This window comes from Leuciscus leuciscus (genome assembly GCF_965113295.1).
Source record: "Leuciscus leuciscus genome assembly, chromosome: 6".
Classification (NCBI taxonomy): domain Eukaryota; kingdom Metazoa; phylum Chordata; class Actinopteri; order Cypriniformes; family Leuciscidae; genus Leuciscus; species Leuciscus leuciscus.
The window spans coordinates 16188200-16201539 of NC_138730.1; the positions used below are offsets into that span (position 1 = coordinate 16188200).

At 40.9% G+C, this 13340-nt stretch overlaps 1 protein-coding gene across 2 annotated transcripts in view; it reads right to left on the reverse strand.

Moving 5' to 3' along the window:
* Window positions 1-4089: 4089 nt before the first annotated feature.
* Window positions 4090-13340, reverse strand: part of egfra (epidermal growth factor receptor a (erythroblastic leukemia viral (v-erb-b) oncogene homolog, avian)) — a 66340-nt gene continuing 57089 nt past the window's right edge. The window contains exons 22-28 of one of the 2 annotated variants that reach the window (XM_082173925.1): window positions 11733-11808; window positions 11305-11451; window positions 10900-10997; window positions 10658-10822; window positions 8006-8044; window positions 7308-7401; window positions 4090-6207 (exon numbers count right to left, since the gene is read on the reverse strand). In XM_082173925.1, the coding sequence (XP_082030051.1) occupies window positions 5849-6207; window positions 7308-7401; window positions 8006-8044; window positions 10658-10822; window positions 10900-10997; window positions 11305-11451; window positions 11733-11808 (978 nt within the window). In that variant the 3' untranslated portion in view covers window positions 4090-5848. Of the gene's footprint in view, window positions 6208-7298; window positions 7402-8005; window positions 8045-10657; window positions 10823-10899; window positions 10998-11304; window positions 11452-11732; window positions 11809-13340 lie in introns of both variants that reach the window. The other variant, XM_082173924.1, reaches the window with a different exon arrangement.

Below are 13340 nucleotides of genomic sequence, written 5' to 3' on the forward strand. Positions count from 1 at the left end.
AGTTCAGAGCGAAGGAGGGCTATACAGCAGATACTTCCTGGTACCGAAAAAAGACGGGGGTCTCAGACCCATACTAGATCTGAGGCAACTGAACAGAGTGCTTGTGAAGCGACAGTTCAGGATGCTCACGACCAGACAAATCCCCGTGCAGATTCGCCAAGGAGATTGGTTTGTGTCAATAGATCTGAAAGACGCGTATTTTCAAATACAGATAGCGTCACGTCACAGGCGATATTTGAGATTCGCCTTCGAGGGCCAGGCATATCAGTACACAGTCCTGCCGTTCGGTTTGTCCCTGGCACCCCGTACGTTTACGAAGTGCATGGATCCGGCACTCGCACCCCTCAGAATGAGAGGCATGCGAGTACTGAACTATTTGGATGATTGGCTGATTCTAGCGCAATCTCGCTCAGTGCTCATAGAACACACGACCGTTTTACTCGATATCTTTCCTGGGCACAGAATTGGACTCGCTGTCCATGATAGCGCGACTATCACCACAGCGCGCGGTAGACATTCAACGCACAGCGAACTCGTTCCGCTGCGGCGCGTCTGTCCCGCTCAAGAAATTTTCAGAAGATGCTGGGTCTCATGGCCTCAGCATCATCAGTGCTCCAGCTGGGCCTGCTCCGCATGCGCCCGCTGCAGTTTTGGCTGAAAGCGCGAGTCCCACGCCGAGCGTGGGCATCCGGTTTGCTTCGCCTCAGGGTCAATCAGAAGTGCGTCACAGCTCTGAAACCTTGGAGAGCGAACGACTGGTACCAGTCAGGTGTAAGCCTGGGGACTTCCTCGAGGGTGAAAGTGGTGTCCACGGACACGTCCACCTCGGGATGGGGAGCGCTGCTCGAGGGCAGACCATTCTTCGGCCAGTGGTCGGAACGGGAGAAGCTCCTGCACATAAACTGCCTCGAAATGCTGGCAGTAAACAACACGCTGACGCGTTTTTGTCCCCAAATAAAAGGACGCCACGTCCTGGTCCGTTCGGACAACATGTCTGTGGTGTCCTACATAAATCGCCAGGGCGGCCTCAGGTCCAAGAAACCTGTACAGGCTAGCAGAACGCCTCCTGGTATGGGCTCAGCGCAACCTGCGCTCGCTCAGAGCAGCGCACGTGCCAGGGCTCCTGAATATAGGACCAGACAGACTGTCCAGGAACAATGTTCCGGCAGGCGAATGGTCTCTACACCCACAGACAGTCCAACTGCTTTGGAAGAAATTCGGCAGAGCGGAAGTAGACCTGTTTGCGTCTCAAGAAAACGCTCACTGTCCGGAATTTTTCTCCAAGAGCAGGGACGCGCTGGCCCATGTGTGGCCCCGCCGCCCGCTCTATGCTTTTCCCCCCGTCTCTCTCCTGCCTCAAGTGATAGAGCGGATCAGGGAAGAAGGATGCTCAGTATTGCTGGTAGCACCGTTCTGGGAAAACCAACCTTGGTTCCCAGTCGTGATGCAGTTAGCAAGTACTGCCCCGTGGCCAGTACCAGTGAGGAGAGACCTCCTCTCACAGGCCCACGGCTCATTCTGGCATCCTCACCCGGAATTATGGTCCCTTCATGTCTGGGCCATCAACGGGTACATGTTGGACTCCCTAAAGGAGTATTAAACACGATCACGCAGGCTAGAGCTCCGTCTACGAGACGGCTCTACTCCTCGAAATGGTCAGTGTTTTCGGGCTGGTGCACAGCCCGTGGCGTGTCACCCACAGACTGTGGAGTGACGGAGGTGTTTTCCTTCCTACAAGAGCTGTTGGACAAGGGCAGGGCCCCTCCACGCTCAAAGTTTATGTGGCGGCTATAGCAGCGTTCTCAGGAACAACGCTTGGTCAGTCAATAGGAAGGAACGATTTAGTCATCCGCTTCCTTAGAGGGGCTAAGAGACTGGATCCTCCCAGACCTCCCGCAGTCCCCGTATGGGACCTTTCTACGGTTCTGGAAGCCATGAAAGGTGCGCCATTCGAGCCTTTACAGTCAATTGATTTGAAACATCTGTCTTTCAAGACTGTGTTTCTGCTGGCTCTCGCTTCAGTGAAGCGCATAGGGGACTTACACGCGCTCTCTGTGAGCGCGACGTCCATGGAGTTTGGGCCTAATGACTCGAAAGTTATACTCAAACCTAAGCACGGTTATGTTCCAAAATCCCTCAACACACCGTTTAGGGCGCAGGTTATCTCCCTGTCAGCCCTACCGGTCCCTGATGAGGAAAGAGACGCAGGCCTCCTTTGCCCAGTCAGGGCATTACGAGCTTATGTGCCTCGCTCGTCTGTTTTCAGACAGACGGAGCAGCTCTTTGTTTCGTTTAGCGGGCGTTCTAAGGGACTAGCCGCGTCGAAACAGAGCCTATCCAGATGGATAGTTGATTCTATAGCGCTGGCATACGCCTCCAAGGGCATGCAGTGCCCGTTGGGTGTTAGAGCGCACTCCACGAGAGGCATGGCCTCTTCGTGGGCCTGGTCGAGTGGGATTGCCTTGCAAGATATTTGTACGGCGGCAGGCTGGGCCTCCCCGTCTACATTTATAAGGTTCTACATCAACCTAGAGGTTCCCGCCCTGCAGGCCAGGCTGCTGTCGGTCTAAGTTAACCAGTATTATCTGACCTGATGCTGTCAGCTCAGAATGCTGCGTCTACTGAGCACAGCTCGATGATCGACAGTGAAAAGCAGCAGCACGAGATGTGCCTGGGCAAACTGTGTAAGACCCACATTTCCCCATCAGTTCAGGCCGTACCCCGCCCTGTCTGTATGATGAAATTCGCGTCTAATCGACGCTGCCATATGTGGAAGAGTGCGGCTTCGCCCCTCCCTCTTCCCGGACTCCCTGTGAGTTCCCTGAGTGATTGTGCACTATATGAACCCCGGGTTTTCGCCCTTGGGTCTTTGGTGTCAGATCTCAGCATGCACGGCGTTTTGCATTGGGTCCCCTAGCGTAAGATATCTTACGCAGTACGAGAGACCTCTCGTAAGAGAATGTACTCGGTTACTAACGTAACCTCGGTTCTCTCTAGAAGAGGGAACGAGTACTGCGTATCTTGCCGTGCATGCACACGCTCTGGTTGCTTCGATGATGAAAAACCAGATAATAGCTGCCTGCGAGCGGTATTTATAGGCCTAGACCACGCCCATTTCGGCGGGCCTCGCTCAATAGGCTGCTGCAGTTGCCGCAGAGCAGCCAATAGGCGCGCGAGCTGCCTCGCCTATGTCTGCATGCTGCCGCAACGCGTTTTGCATTATTACAAAATTAAGGATAATTTTTGGCTTCAATATCTCGCGGAAAAAGGATTTTCCCCTAGCGTAAGATATCTTACGCAGTACTCGTTCCCTCTTCTAGAGAGAACCGAGGTTACGTTAGTAACCGAGTACGTTTTGTGTACTTCGCTGTGTATGTTGTTGATAACGAAAGGGAGAGAGAGAGAGAGTGTTTATGGATAAGACTTTAATGCTCACATCTTATACTGTGTTTATTCAGCTCTTACTGTGATTCTCTGGAGTAAAACTAACGCTTCATCTTTTGTGTGATGTACAATAAACTTCACTGAACTCATCAGTATATTTTGGTCATCATTCGGACGAGGTCTGCTACAGCAGGCTTGTATTAATATAGTGGATAAAAGCAGATGACAAATAAGTTATAACCATAATTAAACGAAACTATACCTGTTCTATCTCCATACAACATATATTCTCTGGCTCTATGGGCATTATTGTCCGACTCCGAGTCGAAATGAACACCGCAACTGAGAGTTTCTGTTCTGATACTATCAGATGAGATTGTCCTGGTTCTGAGCGGGAGCTCGTGAGGCTCCGCCCCCTGTGCCGGCAGCAGCAGTTCATTTGCATTTAAAGGGATACACACTAAAACAGCGCGTTTTTCTGAGCCCCAAAAAATTACAATTTAAACATGCTGTAAAAAATGATCTGTTGGGTATTTTGAGCTAAAACTTTACATACATACTCTGGGGACATCAGATACTTATTTTACATCTTGTGAAAAGAGTCATAAGAGGTGCCCTTTAAATGATTAGAATTAATGATTAAAACAGCTTTGATTGAATTAGCCCTGATTAGATGGCAAGAAAAACACACCTGATTGCATCATGTACAGATCACCTATTATAAAAAGAAGTCTTTATTGAATTTACTTCTTATATAACAAAAGCCAAGAGGAAAAAGGAAAAAGGACGTTGTCACCATATTTTGAGAGCAAAAGCAAATGTTTTCAAAAGAATGATCAAAGCTAAAAGGACAGTGACTTTAAGATATCCAACCACTTTTCTTTGATTTGTGCAACATCATAAAGATCATGATATGTTCTGACTGTGAGATATGAGATTCAATTAGTTAATATTACTAAAGCCAAGCGGGGTACAGGAGGGTGAAAACACATGGACGAACAAACAGAAATGGAATATATGAGTGACCGCATATGAGTGTTTTTTTATGACAATGGATAAAATACTCTATTAGATACAATAATGCAAATGTCAGCCTTATATTACAGTTCTGTACATGTACCAGTCATATTTTGGGCCTTCAGACGAGGCTGATTCTGTCCATACACAGATCATCGTCGTAGCCCTGTCCACACAGCCAACGTTTCCAGCAAAACATAACAGTTAAATCTACAATTTAACTCTATTTTGACTTTCATTCACAGCAGAGAGGCATTAAACCGCCTCTGAGTTCAGCTTACACACAGTGTCCAACAGAAAGTATCTGCACACTTGAATCACTGTTAAAAAAAATTATGCATTAGCCTATACAGCATAATATCAAAACAAGGGACATTTAAATAAATATATCGCAAATACAGGTTTTTCAAATATAAAGGAGTGGGTTTGGAGCTGGTAAGATTTTTTAAAATGTTTTTAACAGAAGTCTGTATTTATTTGATCAAAATACAGTAAAACCATCAATATTGTGAAATAGTATTACAATTTAAAATGTACTGTTTTCTATTTGTATATATTTTAGACTGTAGTTTATTCATGTGATAAAAGCTGAAACTTCAGCATCAGTCTTCAGTGTCACATGATCCTTCAGAAATCATTCTAATATGCTGATTTGCTGCACAAGAAACATTTCATATATATATATATATATTCTGCATTCTTTTAAGGTTTCTGATGAATAGAAAGTTCAAAAGAACAGCATTGATCTGAAACAAATGTTTAGAAACGATGTAAGATTTTTATAATTTTTAATGCATCCTTGCTGAATAGAAAAATGTATTTGTTTAATAAAAAATCTCACTGACCCCAAACCTTTGAACAATAGTGTGTGTATGTTATTCAAAATAAGGACAAAAAGTATTGGATACTTTCTGGTGGTCAAACTTAGCTCACGTTCAGTTTTTTTGTTTGCTTGGTTTGGTATTTTCTATCTATAATGCAATGAAATTCAGACATGTGACTTCAGTGTTCAAACACTTTCTGGGGCCACTGCCAAGTTTTATGATTACAGACATTATTGAGCCCGGTAATTTGTTTGCTCATTAAAAACATTATCGACTAGCCTGAAACCAGATTACTTAAAAGCAGTCTTAGCATGTGTGTCGACAAGCTTGTTCCATGATATGCCATTTCAGCACACCAGCATGTTTCTACTGGCATCCATAGATTCAAGTCCTGTTGTCGTTCATAGTCTCTTGTGAGATTTGGAGAGAGCCACGGTCGATCAAGTCCAGCTCAGAACGAAATAAGCACATTTGAAAGGTAGCTTTTTCAAGGTTATGAAAAGCTTGTTCTGTCCTTGATTCAGCGATATGTTTGCCTGTGTATCCACTATAAATAGATGTCCTTCCATCTTTTACCGAATGAAAAGTGGCTCATTTTAACAGTTTCTCTTCTCCAGAATGTGCTAGTGCACTTCCAGCCCCATGTATTCTGCGTTTTCCGCAGCCGGCAAGTGGCCGTTGGTGTGTGTTTTGAGCTCCAGCGGGCAGAAGTCCTGCTGGTAGTCTGGGTTGTTAATGCTGTTCTGGGGGTTGAAGCCCCGAATGCTGAAGAAGGGCTGGCTTGAGAGGAGCTGCGTGTGGGACGTGTTCAGATACTCCGGTGGGGCGGCAGCAGGAGCAGGGCTTTTAAAGCAGTTGAGGTACTCTTCCTCAGTTTCGTCGAGCGCTGATGAAGTGTTCGGAAGCGTGCGGGGGGGTCCTGGGTGTTGGTAAATCGGTTTGTTCATGTTGGACATCAGTGAGTTGTTCTGGTTCATATATTCTGGGAAAGAGGACAACATGGGTTAAATAAACATTTTATTCTGCCAATTATTTAAATTTAAATTATTCTCTCAGTTTATTAAGATGTAAATCTGCATCTACATACAAAATACCTTAAGGGTATTAGCATCTATGAAAGCAATGCTTAACCCCATGATGTTCCAAACCTATGGAGCCCCTTTAGGGACATGGTGATGAGAAATAATATGAGTTTTGTTTTCCTAGGCTTTTGCATTCTCTCTTGCAAAATGTTTCCGCAACTTTTGTGAATAAATGCAAAGTTTCTCAGGGGAACGCAAAACATTTGCAAACGTACGCAAAGTTTCTCGGGGGAACGCAAAACATTTGAGAATTTGACTCAAAGTTTCTCAGGGGAACGCAGAACTTTTAAGAACGAACACAAAGTTTCTCCAGCAACACACAACTTTTGAGAATGAACACAAAGTTTCTTGGGCAAGCGTAAAACTTTTACGAATGAATGCGGATTTTCTCGGGGGAACACAAAACTTTTAGGAACAAATGCAAAATGTCCTAACGGATGCGTTTAAAACATTAAAATCCCATCTCATATTTTTTCCATCACCATGTCACTGTAGAGGCTCCATATAAACCTGTATGACTTCCTTTCTTCCATGAAAAAAAAGGAGATATTTGGAAAAATGTTTGATCCGCAACTGTTTACAATGGAACAATTTGAATACGCTGAGATTTGAAAGCTTTACTGGAGGTCATTTTATTGAAAAGAGACTTAAATTTCAAGCTGTTCCTAAAGCACAGACTTGGAATACAGCCCACAAGTAGTGTGACCTACTATGTGAATTTTATTCTATAGGAAAAAAGCAGTGTGAATATTTTTCAAAATATATCCTTTTGTGCAAAAAAAAAAAAAAGCATACAGCCTTAGAACTACATGAGGGTGAATAAATTATAGAATATTCATTTTTGGGTGAACTGTTCCTTTAAGAGTACAACATCAGAGTATACCACAATAATGTAAGACCAAGACTGACCAACAGAGGTGCTCATTTCACCATAAATTAAAAAGTTTGGTCATTTTGGTCCTCATTCAGCATTTAATTTTAAGAGACTGACCATTCCAACCTGGGGCGGGCTGGAAGTCTCCCTCGTGGAACCGTTCTGTCGGGTCTGGGATGTAACGCAGAACCACGCTGTTCTCCCTTGCCGGCAAACCATTCTGAGAGAAAGTAAACGTGTATTAGTGTTATTATGATTAAACCGGTTTCATTTCCTGTAATTAACAATAGGTGACTGCTTATAGAAGACTGCAAAAGCACAGCTGTGGACAGTTGCGTAATAAGTGGACCTTTTGTTCTGCATTTCATTTTTATTTTGCAGGTGTTTCTTGCAAACTTTAATGTTCCATGGGTTGATTTTTTATTAAAAATGCCATTGTTTTTCAATCCCAAATATGAAAATAAATCATAAACACACTAAGTTTTAAAACTATGATAATTTATTTATTGATATTTTCGCTCAAATGACTGCCCTCAGTGTTGGCATCATTTCTAAACAAATCTGATTTCCAGGACATCTCAAAAGATCCATTGTGAACATTCTTTGGTTGAAATATATGTTCCAAAAGTCCAGATGGGCAAAAGTGTCCATAGTTAACAGGACGGTTTATTAAAATTAAAATTGAAATGCACATGTTATAATCACTGTGAACTGCTACTGCAATCTTAAAATCTATTAAATACATTCTCTATTTATATTTTTCTTTTGATGGTGCAAGCTAGCAATATGATACAGTGTCTTGATGTCTGACATGAGTAACTTACCCCGTTTCTGTGACAGTTCCCAATACTGCTGTTGAGACTCTGAAACAAAATAAAAGCAGTCATATGTTTAGTATCAACTCCTAAAAAGAAAGTATATATTTGTAACAAACCAAATAGTTTAATCAAACAAACTGTCTTTGCAGTGAAAATGAGTATTTTCCTGATTGAATTGTACTGGTGATTCTAACAATGCAATTCTAAGAGTAGCATCATTACAAACTCAACCTATAATAACATGCATATATATATACACAAAATCATCAAACTTTACATTTTACATTATGTTTGACAGTGCTCCTATTATGCTTTTTCAGATATTACCTTTCATGCAGTGTGTAATATAGCTGATTGTGAATGTAAAGTTTCAAAGATCAAAGTGCACAAGTTATTGGGCCTCATCCATCAGAATGGGTCATCTGACCAATCAGAGCAGAGTACAGTAGACCAATCACAACAGACTGGACCATCTGACCAATCAGAGCAGAGTTTAGAGAGACTGAATCCTTAATAGAACCGTTTCAGACACTGTGAGAAAAGAGGTGATGCTGCAATGTATATTATGAAAAAAAATAGTTTGACCTTGGATGCAAGTAAAACTATAGTAGAAGACCTCCAAAACAAAATAAGCAGCCTTTAAAATAGCATAATAGGGGCACTTTAATTTATTTTACAGAACAATTTTAATGTGGGAGGGGCAATGAAACATTTATGTGAACTTTTGTTCTTTCAAAAAAACATGTGTAGATTTTTTTAATATTTTTTGTAACTTTTTTTTTATTATTTGATTGTTGTACAATGGTTAATCCATTCAACTGACATGTAAAGAAGATGACTGAGGACTGCATTAATCTTTGTATTCACCACCAATCACCGTGACCAAACCAGGCCTGAACGAATTAAGGCTCCATAACAAACCCCAGTCAGCAGTTCACGCAAGCATGTCGCATGTTTTCTTTTGCAAAACACGTTCATAAAACACAAGGAACGACGAAAAGAAACATAAGCTAAAATAAGCTACCATCTGCCAGAGAAACTACAGCCTTAAATGGCTATGCTTCAGCGCCTGTGTTATGTAAGACTCCGTCTGAGCTCAAGGCCTTCGTTCTGCCAAAAAAATTTTAACAAGTGTTGCCCGAGAAAGCAATCAGACTTGAAACGCTGAAGGAGCTTTGCACACACTTAGAGCGAGGTATAGGCGCGCGGCCAGGACACGCTCTGAACGCTGAGGCCTGGCGAGTCCTCATGCTGAGGAACGGTCATTAATCAGGAGGAAGCGAGGGAGAAGAGGAGGAGGACAGAGGAACGGGAAGTGGGTGAAGGAGGCCAGGCCAGAAGACCACCAGAATCAGGCCAGGTACATACGCCTCTGCAACGTGAACTCTGTGTCCTTCTGAGTGCAAGCACACAACACTGTCATCAGATCTGATACTGGGACCGCAGGGAGCGCTCAGCTGGCCTAGATGTGCAATTAATAGTTGAGTCAATTGTTTTATTTGTGATAACGCAGTGAAACAGTCCAAACACGGACATCATTTTTGGCCAGGCTGTCATAAAACACATAAAAAAAGAAAAAAAAAGAGAGAACCAACTAAATATTAATAACTGATTTCGCTGTAGTCAATGAATGCTTTTTCCTGTGAGCTTTTTTTTTTTTTTTGCAAATTAAAATAAAAACATGTAGCTGTAGTTTACCTTTTTTGCCAAATAATTTTGCCCGATAAACACCTTAACCAAGTTTAGTGTTTTGTTCTTTCCTCGTAATTAATGCTATAAATATTTTGGTGGTTTAATCTAATTTATAGGGTCATTAAAAACAAAAACCACTCCAATATATAAATAATATATAATATAAATAATATAATAATTACTACTAGTAATTTAATTACAAAATACAATGTTGTATAATAGTGTATTATTGGCCAGTGTTGGATATTTAATTGTGCATGCTCTTTAAATGTAAAATGTTATGTAAAAATGTTAAATGTAATTTATTTTCAAACTGTATTTAATGAAGTTGTGATGCCTAAATGAACTAAATTTCTAACTTTGGATTTCAGATTTTAGTGTTTTACACACACACACACACACACACACACACACACACACACACACACACACACACACACACACACACACACACACACACACACACACACACACACGTTGTGTTTTTACGTTTTATGGGGACTTTCCATAGACATAATGATTTTTATACTGTATAAATAAAAATATATGTGTGTGTGTGTGTGTGTGTGTGTATACAAAAAATTATTATATAAAAATAATTTATGTATACATAACATTTTAAAAGAAATTATATATATATAGATTTTTATATTTTTCATTTTATTTTTGGAAACCATGATGCATTTTTACAGGATTCTTTGTTGAATAGAATAAAAAAAATACAAATTAAATTATAGATATTTGTAACAATGTAAAAATCTTAACGGTCACGTTTGATGATGTCATGTTTTTAAGTAGTTCTTTTTAATTGAGAAAATATATATTTTATATATATATTTTTATAATAAGATCGAACCTGCACATTATAAATGAGTTGTTAAATGACCACCCGGATGTTAGGAAGGGGTCTCATGCGCTGTATACGCAGTCAGTGGCAGCAGTAATGTGAGTTTGTGTGTGCATTACCACAGAGTGCAGCAGCTGCGTACGGGACGTGCTGGGGCTGCTGAAGAAGCCCTGATTGGGCACTAAATACTCGTCGGCATCCACGGCTTCATCCAGCTCTCCGCTCATCAGACTGCGGTAGAACTTGGAGTCGGAAGGACTGGGTAAATGCATCCGATCATCACCCTGGAAAACAGTGACAGTGATCAGATGTGAGCAATGCTCCAGTGAGCCTTCACAAATCAGAGTTCTGCTTCTCTCACCTGAATGACCAGATAGCGTGACGGGTCACGTGCCATTTTGGTGAACTCAGCAATGAGCTCCCTGAAGCGAGGTCTGCTCTCCGAATCGATCATCCAACCTTAATATGAAAACATAAGGATAAAGGCGATGATGACAAAGAATTCAAGTTTCAGAACTTGTCCACTTCATAATACAGCAATGACTCATTTACATTTACATTTATTCATTTAGCTGACGCTTTTATACAAAGCGACTTACAATTGCTATATATGTCAGAGGTCGCACGCCTCTGGAGCAACTAGGGATTAAGTGTCTTGCTCAGGGACACATTGGTGTCTCACAGTGGATTCGAACCCGGGTCTCTCACACCAAAGGCATGTGTCTTATCCATTGCGCCACTCCCACCCTATTTGACTCAAACTTACATTTGACCATGATCATGTACACATCAATGGTGCAGATAGGAGGCTGAGGAAGTCTTTCTCCTTTCTCGAGAACTTCGGCGATTTCTCTAGCAGGAATACCATCGTATGGCTTTGTTCCAAATGTCATCAGCTCCCAGACTGTCACACCTAGAGAAGTGCATCATTCATTGAAAAACAGCCAATTTCATGTAATACTGAGAGAAATTCATTTTCTACATTCACATTCCTGGTCATGTTCATTAGGGCATGTTTTTCCAAAGAAAACTTTTCCAGATCCAAGCAATTCCCTATGGATAAATCCTGCTATAAAATTCTTGCTGAATTTTCGTTTTCACACTGAAGTCCATGGAAGTAAAACTGACTTCAAAAGTTTAATTTCTGAAATAAGCAATAGCGTTTACTTCTGCCATCAGTGAACTGTTACTAACCATAACTCCAGACGTCACTCTGGTGGGTGTATGTCCTGTGGAGGATGGATTCGAGCGCCATCCATTTTATGGGCACCTGTTGAAGGATATAGATGGACAAGGCAACATCAAATCTCTATTTTAAGTGCCAAAATGGGAAGTGAACACATTTGACGCATTCTAAAGATGAACTTCTGATTGCTAGAAATATTAGTCTTGTATAATTAGGACACTAATAAGCAGTGTTGGGGAAAGTTACTATGAAAAGTAATGCATTACAACATTGAGTTACTCCTAAAAAGTAACCAATTGTGTTCCTTAGTTACTTTACATGGATGATAAAGCATTACATTACTTTTGTGTTACCTTTTCTCATCTTGGCTGGGCTTGCTTGTTTTTTTATTCTTTTATTTTTAAGTTACATTTTTTTGTCAAATGTAAAGGCCCTTTCACACCAAAAGTTAAATGAATATGCCTCAGGTTGAAGGAAATGCAAATTCACGGCTGTACAGGCTTTGGGACATAGGCCTACTACTTCATAATTCATGAAATCATAATTGCGTCTTTAACGGACAGCTCTGTCACTTATTTATGCATCCTGTCACTGTTTAAACTGCCCTGTCAATCATCTTTTCACAGTAGAAATCCTCAACATTCAATTCCATTTAATTTCCTAGCGTTTCGGAGAGAAATGTAGTTGATCTGCCAGTCGTGGGTCTTTCATTCGGAGAACTCTCCTTGTGCGTTTGCAATTTGCATAATGATGCATTTAAAAGTTAATGACCAAACGTATCATTGCAAAAGTTCACAATGCTGTTACAGATGAAATATAATGTGGATAAATTTGAATAAATATATTTTCATCAGGTTAGAAACTGATTATTAATCACTCAAACCCCTTTATCTAAACCTTTGCGTTCTGGAGCCACCAAACACCGTTGTCAGAATGCATTAAATGTTTTCTGTTTTCAATTAAAACGGTGTCGTGTAAGCGGCCCCTAAGTTAATGATTTTTACAACTAAGTGAATCAATCAAAAACATACTGTTAATAACTTTATTCTAGAGCTGCTGTAAAGCCAAAACAATCTCTGTTCCTTTAATTTCCTATTATCACTGTAAAGCAGCTTTGAAACAATCTATATTGAAGGTGACTTGACTCTGTACTTAACCATAGGACTCGCACATCTGCCATGTTTGTAGTTTTTTAACACATTTTATTTGCGTTTGTAGTTCTAATCGAATCCCCAGTGTGTGAACAGATCTGCACTTCAGATTCTAACCAGAAAAAGTAGACCATCCTTTCGGGTATCTTTGGAATAAAATATACTATGATTTGGGACAAAACAATTCTAATTTTGAACACTATTTAGGACAGATAGTATGCAAATTGGGATACAGCAAACGTCTAAAGTCATTTTTGCATATTAGTATGGTTGAATTGGATCGTCGAAGGTCAGCAGCAAAGACATTGGTTAATAAAGTGAGCTTAAATACATAAAGTATATTTGTGTAATTTAACATGTAATTAGAACAGGTTTGTGTAATATTCTGAGTTTTGCATTTCACTGTTTTTATTCATTTTGAGGAATACTGACAGGAGAGGTGTCAGTCAATAAATGGGAAAACTA